General features: G+C 36.9%; 1 protein-coding gene across 9 annotated transcripts in view; it reads right to left on the reverse strand.

The window, feature by feature from the left end:
- Positions 1-15,074, reverse strand: part of grid2 (glutamate receptor, ionotropic, delta 2) — a 250,138-nt gene that overhangs the window by 105,377 nt on the left and 129,687 nt on the right. For 8 of the 9 annotated variants that reach the window (XR_013300387.1, XR_013300389.1, XR_013300388.1 and 5 more), the window contains 2 exons: positions 6,269-6,556; positions 3,098-3,303 (listed from right to left, as the gene is read on the reverse strand). Coding sequence is in view for 6 of the 9 variants with exons in the window: in XM_077601419.1 (XP_077457545.1) it covers positions 3,098-3,303; positions 6,269-6,556 (494 nt within the window). In the remaining 3 variants the exon portion in view is untranslated. Of the gene's footprint in view, positions 1-3,097; positions 3,304-6,268; positions 6,557-9,806; positions 9,882-15,074 lie in introns of those variants that run through there. The other variant, XM_077601424.1, reaches the window with a different exon arrangement.

Below are 15,074 nucleotides of genomic sequence, written 5' to 3' on the forward strand. Positions count from 1 at the left end.
AAGAGGGCAAACAGGCATTCTGGGTACACATTGCATCGTGTTGATGGGACTACAACCAAGCCCCCCCCCCCACGCCCTTCCTAAAAATAAATAAATTATCCTATTAAATTAATTAATGTTAAATTTGAAAAACTGGGGCAATCTATGCATGCAATGCAATATTCAACATATCTCACACAGAGTATTTTTCTTCATGTTTATTTTTTTGACGTGTGTCTTTTTTGGAATGGGACCATGCCTGATAATCCAAGTAAAAATAAATAAACAAGTGTGTCATTTGAAGAGAAAGTTGTCCTGAATTGGCACTGTTGTTTTTAAATATTCTAATGACTTGATATCAAATGGCAACATTTATATCTTTCCAATTTCTTTGCATTTCAAATTTGATATGAGTTTGGGTGCCACATGCAACATATCAAGGCCTAGACAGATTTGTTTCATCTTGTTTTACCTTACTGGAACGTGTATGTACTATCTTTATTGAAAGTGCATTAAATTAACCGAACATATTTTAATTTAGGCAAATCACATGAAATCTACCAGAAAATAGACAGTCCAAGGGGATCAACTTTGTAGCCAGGGCATCCAACAGGGCACACACGCATTCTGGCAATCACACCAGCAGGTAATTGAAGTGTCACAACACAAGTTTGAGAGACGAGCTTTGCAAAGAAATCTGCTAGAACTTTGATCTTGTGTACTAAAGCCTTCGTGCAAGAACAGGCACAGGCTTAGTTTCCTCTTGTAGTTAGAACAAAACAAAACAGAAAATCGTTTATTAAACCCCTTGTTCGAATAACCTTGAAACACATGCGCTTTGTTGAATCAGAGTTTTGCCTTCACACTTTCAACAAATGAAAACATTGTAATGGAATTTACCAGACCAGGTTCCCACATCCAAAAAGACAACCATGTCTTTATCCTGAGACACAGTGATGTATCATTTGGTTCACTGACCTTATTATAATATTTTTTAAACATTGCCTTCAAAGTCACAGTAACAATATACAACAATGATTATTGAGTGTTTCATACTCACTCATTGCCATTATATCCATGAATAAAATGTCTGACATGCAAAAATGTAGGGGGAGCTCAAAATCTTACTAGCCAAGTAGAAGTGCTTTGACAAAGTACTAAATCCTATAAATGGCCTCCATCACATAAAGGAATTTTACTGAATTTGACAGATTTGACTTCAGATTGCAGCTGTGCTGCCTATAAAATGGAGCTCTGTGTTTCCCACTATTAATTGCATTACTATAGAACATACTTTCCCCAACAGACAAATGATGCACCCCTACTTCATCACACCTCCATTCAAATTAGACTGTTATTGCTCTTACAGAGGTCATTTTTAATTAAACAGAGATGATGTGTCATGTGGGATTAACACTTCAATTTATGAATCCGTAACTAACACGCAAGGCCACCCCTTTCAAGCATGAGTTCTGTATCATCTATGAAGTGGAACAAATAGAAATTTCCAACTCTTTGTCTATGAGCAGAAGAGCCAGGATATAATGGTTTAATGCAATTAATGGATTTAGGTTTAGAAATGTATAGAGGCACAAATCTGCAGAGAATAATAATACTGTCCATTAACAATTATTATCATATATAGATTGTAAATTGTGTAGAGTTTTGATAAATGGAAAAGCACACATTGGCAGCACATGCACTTCATAGATTAAATTGTCCTTTCATTGTTTTCAAGTAGTCTACTTTCTCTTATTACCACTTATTTTTAATTTGCATGTTAGTTTTTACTATACTTTACTGTCCATTGTTGTTAATGTGAGTCTTGCACCCTGTAATTCAAAAATTGAAAAGCGCATACTGTCGGCTGCAGCATACTATTACACCGTATACTCATGTAAATATGTTTTTAAATGACCCCAATGTATGCCAATAGGCATCATTCCAATTTTTATGTTGTTTATCCATTGACAAATTTACACATACCCGAGGGGGGAAACAAATGTCAAGAACCCCATTCAATTGCAATAAGAGTGTCAGGTTTGCCATTAGACATTCCCAAAAACTTTCATTTTTCACTTGCAACGAGGATGGCAATTGAGGACAGCTCCCCAAGTCAGTTCTGACCTTACACTTTTTTTTTCTGTTGCTTTATAACATTTGGTGGCCCTGATTACATGGACGTCTTAACACTAAAGGGAGAAATGGGTCACATAATTGAGACGTCTGAGGGAATCTCACTTTGGGGCATCCCAGTGAATTCATCAATCCTGCTATTATTGATGTTTTTATTGGATTGGATAACTTTATTCATCCCGTATTCGGGAAGTTTTGTTGTCACTGTAGCAAGAGGGTGAGGATGCAGAAATAGGAAAGGCATTTTAGACATAAATAGATAGTTAATAAGTAAGTTAATAAATAAATACATGAATAAATATGTATGTTAAATTGTAATACTATACTTGCCACCCAATTTATATTACATGTCAACCTATGAGTTACATTATCATAGTAATATGAGCTGGTATTATTCATCAATAAATCCCGTACTTTTCCTACTATGGCAGGGATCATTAAAACTTAATTCTTATGTTCTTATTGGGTCAACAGTTGTTATAACCACATATCATGTTTGTTGAAATCAATAAAAAGATGTCCAGAAGAACAGAGTGCTGTCCAAAGAAATATATATGCTGATATAATTAGCAAAGTGTAATATCCTTAATGTGTCGAATGTTTTCTCAGTCAGCCAAGTTGGACCAGACAAGGGCACACATTCAACAAGCCAATAAGTCACGGTTGAGTATTCGGAATGTTGCTCTGCACTTAGACTGCATTTATATTATATAACTAGTTTTATTACTAGATTTTTTAGGATATGTTCACATGTAATATGTTTTTTTAAAGCACATTTTCTCTTTTATTGAGAAAGTTGTTAACATTTTTCTTATGTCATAATGTGTCAAAATTATGATGAAAATCAGAAAGTTACTATTCAATTTTAACCTATGAAATGAAATATTATGTACAGTAAATACAGAGAGTTGAAACAAACCAATTTAGATTTTTGGATTGGTTTACTCAATGGCATCATCATAATTAAAAAAAAAGTTTTTACCTCAGAGATAAATGCCTTGGCAATGGCTGGGCTCATGAAGAGTACGGCTCTGCGTAGCGTGTCCCTGTAGCGGTGCAGCTCTTCTACCCGCATGGTCCTGAACAGGCTGGTAATCATCATGTTGACATTGGACTCCACCTTTTGGAGTGACACGTCCATTCCCTGGTGTGAGGCGCGGTCCAGGAATTCCTCAATACCGCGGATATCTGGTGTAAGAAAGCAAAGGTGAGTCTTGTCTAGTGATTATTTTTGTTATTAGTGTGAGCTGTAGTTGCATTTGTTGAGAAGTAAGTTTAATCCTGAATTGATTGCTGGTCAACTGCAGGGCAAAAATAGATAACCACCCATCCATTTTCTTCAATAGCACTCAATCATTGCATCTCTACAGAATCAGATTTTTTTCCCTTTATTTTCCTTAAATTGTTATGAGAATGAATGTTAGGTTCACTAATAACCCTAACAATGAACTACCTTAGTAAATGTCCTTCTTCACGGGTGCTTTACTGACGGTGACATATATTACACACACACACACACACACACACACACCATCATTAGCCGAGGATATCAACCAAGATGTCGAAATTAAGATTACCTTGACCTGCATGTACCTCATTAGGTGCTGAGGCAATGAGGCAGTGAATGAACTGACACTTCTCATACTGTTTACACACAAAAAGCTGTTTTGGTATAGATAATCATTCTTTTAGTGTATATCAACAATGTCATGACCTACTACAAAACTATGCTGCAGGGTCAAACCTTTGCCACTGTTAAGTGTCATATGGTGAAGAATATAAAAAAATAATGGCTGACTGGAATAATTAAGAAACACAATAACACCCAAAACACTAAAACATAGCCAATATAAAATACAAGTAGACCTCGGGTTATGATGGCCAGGAACTACAATGTTTTCAACTTTACAAAACTTATCAGCTAGTGCATAGTGCTCGTCTGTGTGCCGGGGGTATATTGGTCTTTCCCACAATCCTTCTGTTTTTTTGACATTATGCCCCCAATAAGGAAACATGTGCCTTTCAGCGATGTTGCTGCACCCACAGAAAAGGAATTACAATGGAAATGCTTAAACATCAAAAGATCAGCAAAATGACAAAACATTGGTAAATATATCCTGCACTCAGACCAATGTGAAACTCTCACGTCAAACACCTTGCTCGTCGGCAAAAGCAGTTCTATTTTCCCCACAACTGTTTATCAAATAAAATCGTTTCCTATTATTTAGTCCAGCTGGCTGAGGACCAGTCCTGTGCGCACCTGGCTTTTTACTTTTTTGCCAGCAAACTCTAGAATATGACTAGCTTACAACATGATGAAAAAAACACCAACAGCGTCCTCTATAACAGTAGTGGATAGCTATTATCTGCCAGACTGTCATTACAGAAGAGGAAATGGGAAGGTTAGATACAATCACAAAGAACACAAAAAGATTCTAGTTATAAAACCTGCTGAAAGTGAATTCTGGGAGTCCATGACGAAGGATTCTGTCTGTGCAGTAAACACTTTTTTTAGCTACCTCACACAAAGAAGCTTTCTATGTTATACGTATATCCATGACTTTTTGTTTGTGGAAGCCAAGTTCAGGAAACATAACAGCAAGCACAGAAAATTAGAGGTTGTACAACAACTCATTATTTAATTGAATTGGAAAATGCATTAAATTTGTGAACCGCTTTTCCTCATAAAGGTCACGGGGGGTGCTGGACCCTCTCCTATCTAACTACAGGCACTAGTGTGGGTACACCCTGAATCATTGGCCTGCCAATCGCAGGGCACAGGGAGACGAACAACCATTCACACACACTTATCCCTAGGGGGAATTTAGAGTGTTCAACCAGCCTACCCTCCATGTTTGTTTTTAAAGACCCCTTGTGTTTCACATAAATCTAACATTTTTGACAAACATGTTCACGACTGCATTACATGCAGAATTTGCAAATTTTCACTTTGGTTGGAGATTTTCTAACGATTAATTTTTAATGCCTAAAATGTGTTTCCACTGGGTTGCCAGGCCAAACCAATGATAGGTTGTTTTTTTCCAAAATACCCTTCTGAATGTGGAGGAGTGAATAGTATGGAAACTCTGAATGGTTCTCAGCTCTATCTACACTAAGAAGGGAACTGAGTTTTAGTGAGTGCCTTGTTTCATGAATTCATCAAATATGCAAGAAATTGAAATGATTTTCCCAGAAGAGCAGCTAAACTTATAAATCCACAGGGAGTGAAAGAATCTCTGACGACTCGATACTCCACATCCTCTAGTTTTTAAGCGGTTTGATGCTATAATATGAAGCCTTCAGAGAGTAAATGCACTGGTTTACATCTGGTTTTAACAGTTACTTCTTAAATTGAAATGTTTCAAGTAGTTGAATTGTCAAGAACATTTTCCCCATCATGCATTTGCTGAGGTTTATAATGTGACTTTTAAATCACCAACGTCAAACAAAGGTATATTGTATGCAATTTATAACCGTTAGTCTCAGGATTTGAAAAGAAGGTTTGAACAATTTTAATGTTATGTTTCAACTTTAAAGCTCTTGTTTTGTTATACTGAATGAAGACATCCAGCCAACCATTGGACAGTTGCAGATGTTGAGAAACATTAAACTAATGAATAACACCACAGCCCCAGTGATGATTAAAGATGTACTGATAATGAATAAGAGAATAAACCGTAAAATGTTTAAATTTGTAATGTTATTTTTGGGGCATATTCTTTGGAGAATATTAACAGTCCAATAATGTAACAAATAAAACAAATAGAGAAAAAATGATTACCATATTTTCCGCTCTATAACGCACACCATAATCAAATGTGTCATGTAAAGATCAATATTGTTATTCATGGAATGACATTCCCATCTCCATCCAGTGGATGCATACCATAACCCCCCAACCCTTACTTTTACTGTCTACTGCGCATTACAGTGCAGTGCTCCTTATATATGGAAACAGTTTGAAAATAGGCCATCTTTTGGATTTATAGTGCAGAAAATACAGTAACACTTTTATATACTGATTCATACATTAAAATTAAATAGCAAATAGCTATTTTCTTTGCAACCACAGTATTTTAAGAATGAACAAGATTATCAATTCTAATCCAACAACAACACTGTAATCATAATAGTTCATCAAATTCTCTCTTACCAAAATCAGAGTCATAGAAGAGGACAAACTTTTGCCAGCTGTACTCTGACACCACTTGCATGATGACTTCGTTAAGATAGACGGGTGGGCGGACCATCAGGGTGTAATCGTCAGCTCCGGGGCTACGGCTGGTGGGCGGGCAGGCGGAGCGGGGCGTGCCAACTGTGGCTCGCTGAATGAAGAGGTGCGGGATGTGCATGGCATCGGCTAGCGTCTGCAGGCTGCTTGCCGACATGCAACCGATTGAGCTGACAAGGGCCAGGATGCCACGGTTCATCAACTCGCATGCTGTGTGGAGGGAAAAGGAAGAGACAAACTGTGAAATCATTTTCACTCGTAATATTCAATTATTCATGAAGGCAGTGATAACTTGAAGACTTAACTTGAAACTCTAAACCTTGCTATAAATTCTGATTCAAAACACTTGATATTGGGTTATAACTGTCACAAAAATTCTCTGTGTCGTTTAAAACTTAACCCGAATATGAAACTGTTAATGATTTTATAAAATGGCATTTGAAGTTACATACACCACATACATAGAAATACATATAAAAATAAAACTGGGCTACACGCCAGGTTTATCATTTTCCTCAGTCTGCGGCATATTAGTGCTTTCCTCAGGTTGTGCGCATTATGTACATTTATTTCAGCCCCGTTCCCCTTGTCGACACTGCTCCACTTCTAACCATGTGGAAAATAAAGAAAGAAATAAAATGTTAAAAAGCTTCACACCAGCTCAACTAATATCTGTTATTCTCCAGTCTTGTCCAAACTCAAAGTCTCAATCACATTCTTGTGTTCATTTATTTTTACGTTGCACCAATGCAAATTGCCTCCCAAATAACACCTACGAATTGTCCTTTTGACCTTAGATGGTAGCCATATGCCTTGCCTCTTCTGCACGATTTCCCATTCCAATACATTCGTTCCTCAATATACAAACTAATGTGTTTTGTAATGAAAATTTACCAGAATAGGCTGGTAAATATGATCAAATAATCATGCATTTAATCCTCAGACATGGTGAGGCAGCATGTGGCCAGTGACTGCAGGCTATTTTGCCTTGTAAACTAAACTGTCATTACGCAAACAAAGACCCAGAGTTTCCTTTTGTACATTAGGTTTCAAGCATCTGAGTCACTGGGAAAGGAGCGGCAGGTCAGGTCCTCAGTCAACACGGTGCTCGATGCTCACTCCAACAAGTTGGAAGAGGTGGGAAAGCACCATTGAATCCAAAGAAGATAACAAAAAAATGAATCATTTAGAATAAAATGACTTCACCCAAAGTTCAGTATTTCAAACTTTCTAGCAACAAACCATAGACTTAAACGACTTCAGGTTACTTTAATTATGAATGCAGCCCACTCTTTTTATTCTTCATTTACTTTGTCCAAAGGTAGTTCTTATCTAACTGAAGTATAAGACCTTTAAAGCGAAAAAAAAAGTAAAGTTATACCATATCTGTTACTGGAGTGGCAGTGACTAAACTATTTTGGAAGCACAATGGATTCACATAAAAGCAATTCTGTATTTAATTGGAGATGCATCGTGTGGCGCAATTGTCCTTCTTAGGAGTAGCTAACGGGAGGTTATTTCAGGCAAGCAGATTACAACTGATTAATGAGTAGCCTGAAAAGCAGTTTCAATTTCACCGGCCATTATGCAAGTCTTTGTTAATTAAAGCAGTTAAAGTTATATATTTAATTTAAGAAAAGCGGTAAGTTCGTTGAGCTGAATGATGCAGCCACTCATCTCGGTCTACACCATGCGGAATGACACCGTGGCATTGATGCTTTCGCCACAAAGAATTAGCTTAGCACGATTAAGACATCCGTGCTAATCCTCAACTCATTTGGCCATTTAATGTTCCCATGCTTATTTATATCACACGCTTTTAAGAAAGTATAAAGGGCCTACTCTTATGACTCAAGGGAGATGGCATGGACATTATTAACAACTGAAACAATTTTAGGTGTTAAAATGACAAATGTGACATGCATTTGTCACAATTCTACCTCAAAGATAAACAATTATACAATTAACCCCAGCCCATACAGCCAAAATGTGTCTATATTTATATTTGTAAATTCACTTTTACTTTTCTCTGTGGAACCGATAATTTGTTTACTGAATAAATTGTTTATTTCTGTGTGCGCTTTCATTTTAAGAACTAACTAATTGACTAAATTTGCAAAGGAAGTAATTTAATTTATTTATGTATGTGGCACCATGTACACCTCAAGCAACAAATACTCTATGTGCTCATAACTTTGTATTTATAACTTTGAGTAATAGAGTTAGTTCTGCTTATCACAGTGGCGGGCCATCAGGGCCTTCTCTGCTGGCCTAAGAAATATCTGAATCATATATTATATTTTGTCCATCAATACTTATTAAATATTTCCAAATTGTCAGTTAGCTTCCTTTCATTGCTTTCCCCCTGGTTGCTCTCCTTCCAGATGTGTTTTCATATTGAAGCATTTAACCAATCACATTTCAGCCATTATTTGTTGCCAGGGTCAGAAATCTGCTTCAATGCCTTCACAATCAGTTCTGCAGGCTCTGCTGCATTAAACAAGCGCCAATAAGACTGTTGCTTTAACCAATCAGAATTCGATTTGGTGACACCAGGCTTTCTCGCAGGCGTAGGGATACGTCATTGCCTTGTCGCAGGCGTAGAGATACATCATCACTTTCACCAACTATGATTGGCTAGTGATAGAGTAGGCGGGCCAAAGCCAGAGCGAGCAAACTCAACCCACAATGGCCGACGGAGGAAAACAAATGGATTTGGTTGCAGATTGGCTGGCAAAGCCATTTTCAAGACAGACTTTTCAAGAAAAAAAGCTGGACATCATTAAGAAAGGTCGGACACCTCCAAAGCAAGCAAGCCTGTCGCAACCGGGAACTGACATTTTCAGCACTAAATCGAATAAAAACGTATGCCAGAAATACGACAGGACAGGCTCAACTTTTAGCTTTAATGGCGATAGAAAAGGAGGATGGATACTGTGTACAGTTAAAAATGATTTTTGGTGAGTAAAATATAGCTATATTCCTAAATAATATTTCAATTGTATGAGGTTATTGATTATTTTTTATGTGTCGCAGCTGTAGCTGCAGTAGAGGTTTTATAGCCATAAAATAGTTTTTGAGGGTTGGATTGATTCTTTGAAGGTGCTAGGAGAAAATGCACGGACCGCCACTGGCTTATCAGTAGTCAGTCAATGACATTAATGCAAATATTTCTACCCAAAAAATATGGAATGCAGAACTTTATACATTTTTGTCAAAAGTGGTAAAGGGACTGGTCATCTGTGCTGGAGTATATCCCAGCCTAGTATGGGCACTAGGTGGGGGGAACCTTGAACTGGTTGCCAGCCAATTGCAGTAGTCTACAAACAGTTAAAATCTATTTTCCACAATGTCTCTTACCAGGCCAGTTAACAACTGGAAATTATTGAACCGACATGCAAAAAAAATACTCTTGGTACTTTTTAAAACTTTTCAGACAGGGTCTTTGAAATCAACTTACTTCAAAACAGGCTTGGAAAACAGGAACATGAAACAAACATGCAGTAGATGCAACGTCAACAAAGGACCAAAAAGAATGAACAGAAACTGTAAGCTTGATACATACAGGGGTAATGAACTGCAGCTGGTTAAACAGGAAAGGCTGAGGGGAGGCTGATTAGTCAGAAAAAAAAAGCAGCCAAAATCAGGTGACATGATTTGGTAATCATGTGGGCAAGACACACTGAGAAACAAACAAGAAAGCAAGGATGAATGAAACCAAAGCAAAACAGTGGTCATGGTAGTTCAAATGCTCAAAATGGCTGACCACTGCTGACTCTGTGATTAGAATTTTAAATGACAGTACATTGTATTGAGAAGTAACAAAATAAAGACCATATTTGGTCAGTCTTCAAATCAGAAACTTTTACTCTAATGCCATCTGATCATAATTACTGCTTATATCCACGTAAAAGTCATAAGACTTCTTTATCCCCTCCAGATAGTAACAATAAGAGCTACCACTTGAATAGATAGATATTCCGTGTAGGAAGACTATTGTCACAAGCATGTAGAAATGAACCCAGACCTTTTATTTCCACCTTTCTTTTCAACAAACTCACTGCTTCATACTCTACATGTCCTCATATACACAACCTACCAAGTTGTGTTTGTATATATTGTTTTCGAGCATTATTTCACATTGAGTACAATTGTGAGGCAGTGAGTGGCAGTGGGCCACTGACTCACACCGCTTGCAGGTTGAAAAACATGAAAAGTGTGTGCGTTGAAGCATATTCCTCCAGGGAATCTTCACTTGAAGATTGTTCAGACTTTACTTCCATAGACAGTTACTGTTGTGTGTGTGGACAACTCCTGGTATTTTCGGTTATTGAACATTTGAACTAGAAATAGGCATGTGAAGCTCAATATTAACAATAAATAATTTCTAATCAGATCTGAATATTAATAATTAGTTGATTGAAAATTAGATGTTGCAGTTTTTTTTTGAGGTATGAGTCCTCGATAAGATCCTGCCTCCAACTGCTTTGGTTCATCTAACTAGAAATGACGTTATCTCTGAGTGTTTTAGTATATCTAATATTAAGTCAACTCGATGAATATGTCCTCTAGAAATAAATCGACGGCTCCTCTGTTTACAACCCTTAGGCCTTCACTGCTATTATGTTGTCAGTTCAGATCCATTTTGCTTTTTCCTTTTCCTCCTTGTACTTGTACACTGTGGGCGGGATTGGAGGCTTTGTAAAAGAATAGAATGGAAGCAACTGGGGGCCACACGAAAATAAACCAAACAGAATGTAAAACTCAACACTATCTCTGAACATTTCTTACAGTTATTTTATTTGTTAACACAGGATATTTCGGACAATTTAATCATATTTACGTAATCAGAAAAAAACATTCTTTAGGCGCTAAGGTGGTTCTTATTAATGTACATTTCCAAGTAAGATACAAAAAAACTGAGTGCAAGACAAACCAATTGTGCTTGTCAGGTGGAACAATAGTGTAAAACCTCCAACATTGCCAATAATTAATTTAAGCCCCTTCTTCCTCAATTAATCTATGAACAAATCTATGTACAGTCAGTAAACTTTCCAAAAAGGTAGTTCTTTGTTTCTGTCAACAGCAAACCAGATGAGACTGATCCAGCATCACTTCTTTTGTTAATGAAAATATACTGTGGTTTGTTTTGCTTCAGCTGCTTTTATATTTATTTTTATCATGTTTAATCAATAATCCATTTCAGACCTTAACGACAGCGTTTCAGGCCCACTCTTGATTATTGCACTACATTCATTTTTGTAATCATACCATGCACAACCCTAGTTGATGCAAGCAGCAGCTATTTATTGAAATAAATATTAAATAGTTCTTAAGTGGTGAAAGGAGCAACTTGCTCATGCACACCCACACGCATGCAAAGAGAATGTTAATGTGTATATCAAGCTGCCCTTGGCTGCCTGTATCAAATTAAAAGCGCCAGTGTTGGCACACAACAAGTGATGTATAGCTTCCTCCAGCCAAGCATCCAAGCACCACATGCTGTCCAAGCAGTCTAGAATTGGACCACCCCTGCTGAACTCTTACCTGGTTTGTCACCATTGACCTGAGCAACAATCCTACTCCCTACCAAGTATTATCATTTTTGTTTACTGATTTAAACAATTTTCAAAGAAGTTGTAAAGTTCGAACTATGACAATATCCATCTTACGTTCCACTTATCCTCAAGAAAGTCTCATCTGCCTGATGAGAAATAATACACACATCATTAGGATAACCAGGATGGAAAGTTAGCACATCAAAAGTTTCACAACCAACAGAGCAACTTTTGGGGCATGTTTTTTCCACTTTTGGAACTGACTATCTCTGGAACATGTATGTTTATAGGCTCAGGCTCATGTATTTTTAAATATTTCTCAAATTCTGTCTTTCACACAATGCTTTCAGCAGTTTTACACTGCACTCAGTTTTTGTTTAATATTTTATTGCAAAACTTGATACCCAAAGACAAAAATCCCAACATAACAGCATTACTATACCATTGGTAAAATGAAAATATATATGTTATATTTCATCCATTCTTTTTCCACTGTTTACTTTTTACCCACTTACTCCACTGAAACACAAACACAACAATTGGTTGCCATCCATTTCAGGTCTTGTCGCATCTCACCAAAAGCTGGCAGATTGTCCCAAAACCCAAAAGTGGGAACTTTCACAATGGAAACTCATGAAAGCAAAATTAACAAGTGACACAACAAACAAAATACATAAATAAAACATGGTAATAGACAGAACCAAAGATACGAAAACTCTGAAGATGAGTTAAGTTTCCATTGGTGGTTCTACTCAGTGCACTATTGCAGCAAGCTAATTAAGTGCAATAGACATACACTCAACACTTGGGCAAACACCATAATCCAACATAAAGATAGGAATCACCCCTGAAAAAAACAAAATGAGATGAATCTGCCAGGGCCCTGTAACCGGACCCATGCCATCATTTCTCCAGTCAGCCTCGACACTCTTTTGGCATTGGCCCGCTCACAGTTTTTTGTATTTCTAACAAGAATGAATGGGCTCTGTGGCATGAAAAATATTATGTCTTGCTACCACTTGTGTTTGTGTTCAGTGTGCATGGTGAGTCCACGTTGCACAGCCATATGACAGATGGTGGACCCATCGCTAAGAAGAATGGAGCAACGGGACTGATTTGTTTCAAGCTGAAATGTGACAGGGGAATCTGTTCAAAGCACTCAGTGAGGCCCCACTGCTGTCAGTTGTAACGGAATGAGCAAATGTTTACAGCCAATCACACAGCATGACACCATTTATACACACAAACACACTAGCTTTGTGCTGTTTTTGGTCCAGCTCTCTGTATTTGATAACCATCCGCTGTTACTGGTTTCATCTTAAATGATATATAAATCAATCTGTCTTGATAACGACTATTATTGTTTGCTGTTTTGAATTGAGCCATTTTACTACCATATCTAAAAGCCTCCATTGTGCCTGCTTTTTACAACGAGCAGTTGTGTAAACAATATCAGCCTAGAATTGGGATCCTAAATCATAATCTCAATTTTCACTTCGAGAGGTAGAATCACTTAGCAAACTGACTGAGACATTCATTTTTGGTATTGTTTTAATTGTATGCGTTATTACCCCAAACAAGCACGGACACAAAAATACAGTGAAGGGGGAAAAACTGTATGGAAGGAGTGCGTGTGTGTGCGGCTCTTTGTTCATCTTTGTAGAAATATAGGCAAGCTTCTTTTTACAATGACCCCTTCCATTTTAGGACTTCTCCACCTTGTGACCATTACATACAAACATATTTGAAGGAGCAAAAGACCACATCTACTCTATCATACCATATTGTTGTCACTATATTTTGTCTGGGAGAATGTCAAGCCAATTATTTTCTGTCTTCAGAAGAATAATCTGAAGTTCCATTTCAAACTGCCTGTAAAACCACAATCCCTTCAATTATTTTCCTTTGTGCCATTTGAACAAAAAAATTAACTATCCTTTTGTGTTGACATCAATTGCTACTGTACAGTAGAGCTGGGTGATAAAATGATAACAATAATTATGGTGAAATATTTTTTACCATTTTATGTAAATGTTTTGAAAATATAAAACTTCTCTTGGGTTAAAATGAGTCAAGTTCATCCAACTTTTTTTTGTAAATGGGCAACAACAAAAATACTCAAAATAATATACTTCATATTCTGTTTTCTTATAAAGTAAGGTAACAGTTACTTTCATATTTGATTAAGGAGAGTAATGTATTCACTTACTCACAGAAGTTTGAAGTTTCAAATTTGAAACCAAAAAAAGATGTGATGGTAATAATTATCGTTAGACTGATATTTTTTTTTATCGTGATAATAATTTTTGTCATATCTATACAGCTCTACTGTACAGCAAGCATTTCTTACCACTTATTTTGTGCATAAGCATAATATCATTAAAAAAATAAGTCATTGTTTTGGTGTTTGTTTAGTATATCTAACGGTGTGAAGACTATAACGTCTGGAAATAAATCGGTTCTGCAAGTGTTGTTCTTGTGGTAGAAACTCAAATCCAAGAGACATTCTATGTCTCATTGTTAAAGCACAACACATATAACAAAAGGGAAGCGTGGGCAAATGCCAAGCACCAAGCGGAGTGCTTGAAGTGTGCAAAATACATTAGTGGATGCAATATGATTGTTGAGAAATGTACAGTAGGCAGTGTTTGTATCTGGCTTACAGAATGAGATGTGGAGTTTAAACAAAATGTCACTTGCAATCATTTGGTGTTATGTAGGTTTTATCAAATGTGGCTGTGGAATGAACTTTGGGGGCCATTTTTGTTCATATTTTAAATAAAGAAGTTAACCATATAACTATGTTGACTTAAGCAAACACTGGCCACCCACACAGAGAACATAATTATATGGTATTTAGAAGATATTAATGCTGCATGCCAGTATTCTGTAATTGTGACTCAGTTCCAGGTAAGTATTGTGTATCATTAGAACATTCAAGGTAATTTGAAATTATACATGTAAAGGGCAATTTTTTCTTGCACGTGTGATACATTCACTGTTGCCCCCCTTGAAGCTGTGAATGTAACTAGCACCTGATTCAGCTCAGATAAGGGTTCCGTTTTTTAACAGTACTGTTTTTCTTGATTAAGGTTACTTTGCACAGTGTTACCTAGAGAAGCTAAATACTGTATGTTCCATAATCAAGCTTACAACCTGCAACCTAGGAG

The sequence above is a fragment of the Stigmatopora argus genome, chromosome 5 (genome assembly GCF_051989625.1).
Source record: "Stigmatopora argus isolate UIUO_Sarg chromosome 5, RoL_Sarg_1.0, whole genome shotgun sequence".
Classification (NCBI taxonomy): Eukaryota; Metazoa; Chordata; class Actinopteri; order Syngnathiformes; family Syngnathidae; genus Stigmatopora; species Stigmatopora argus.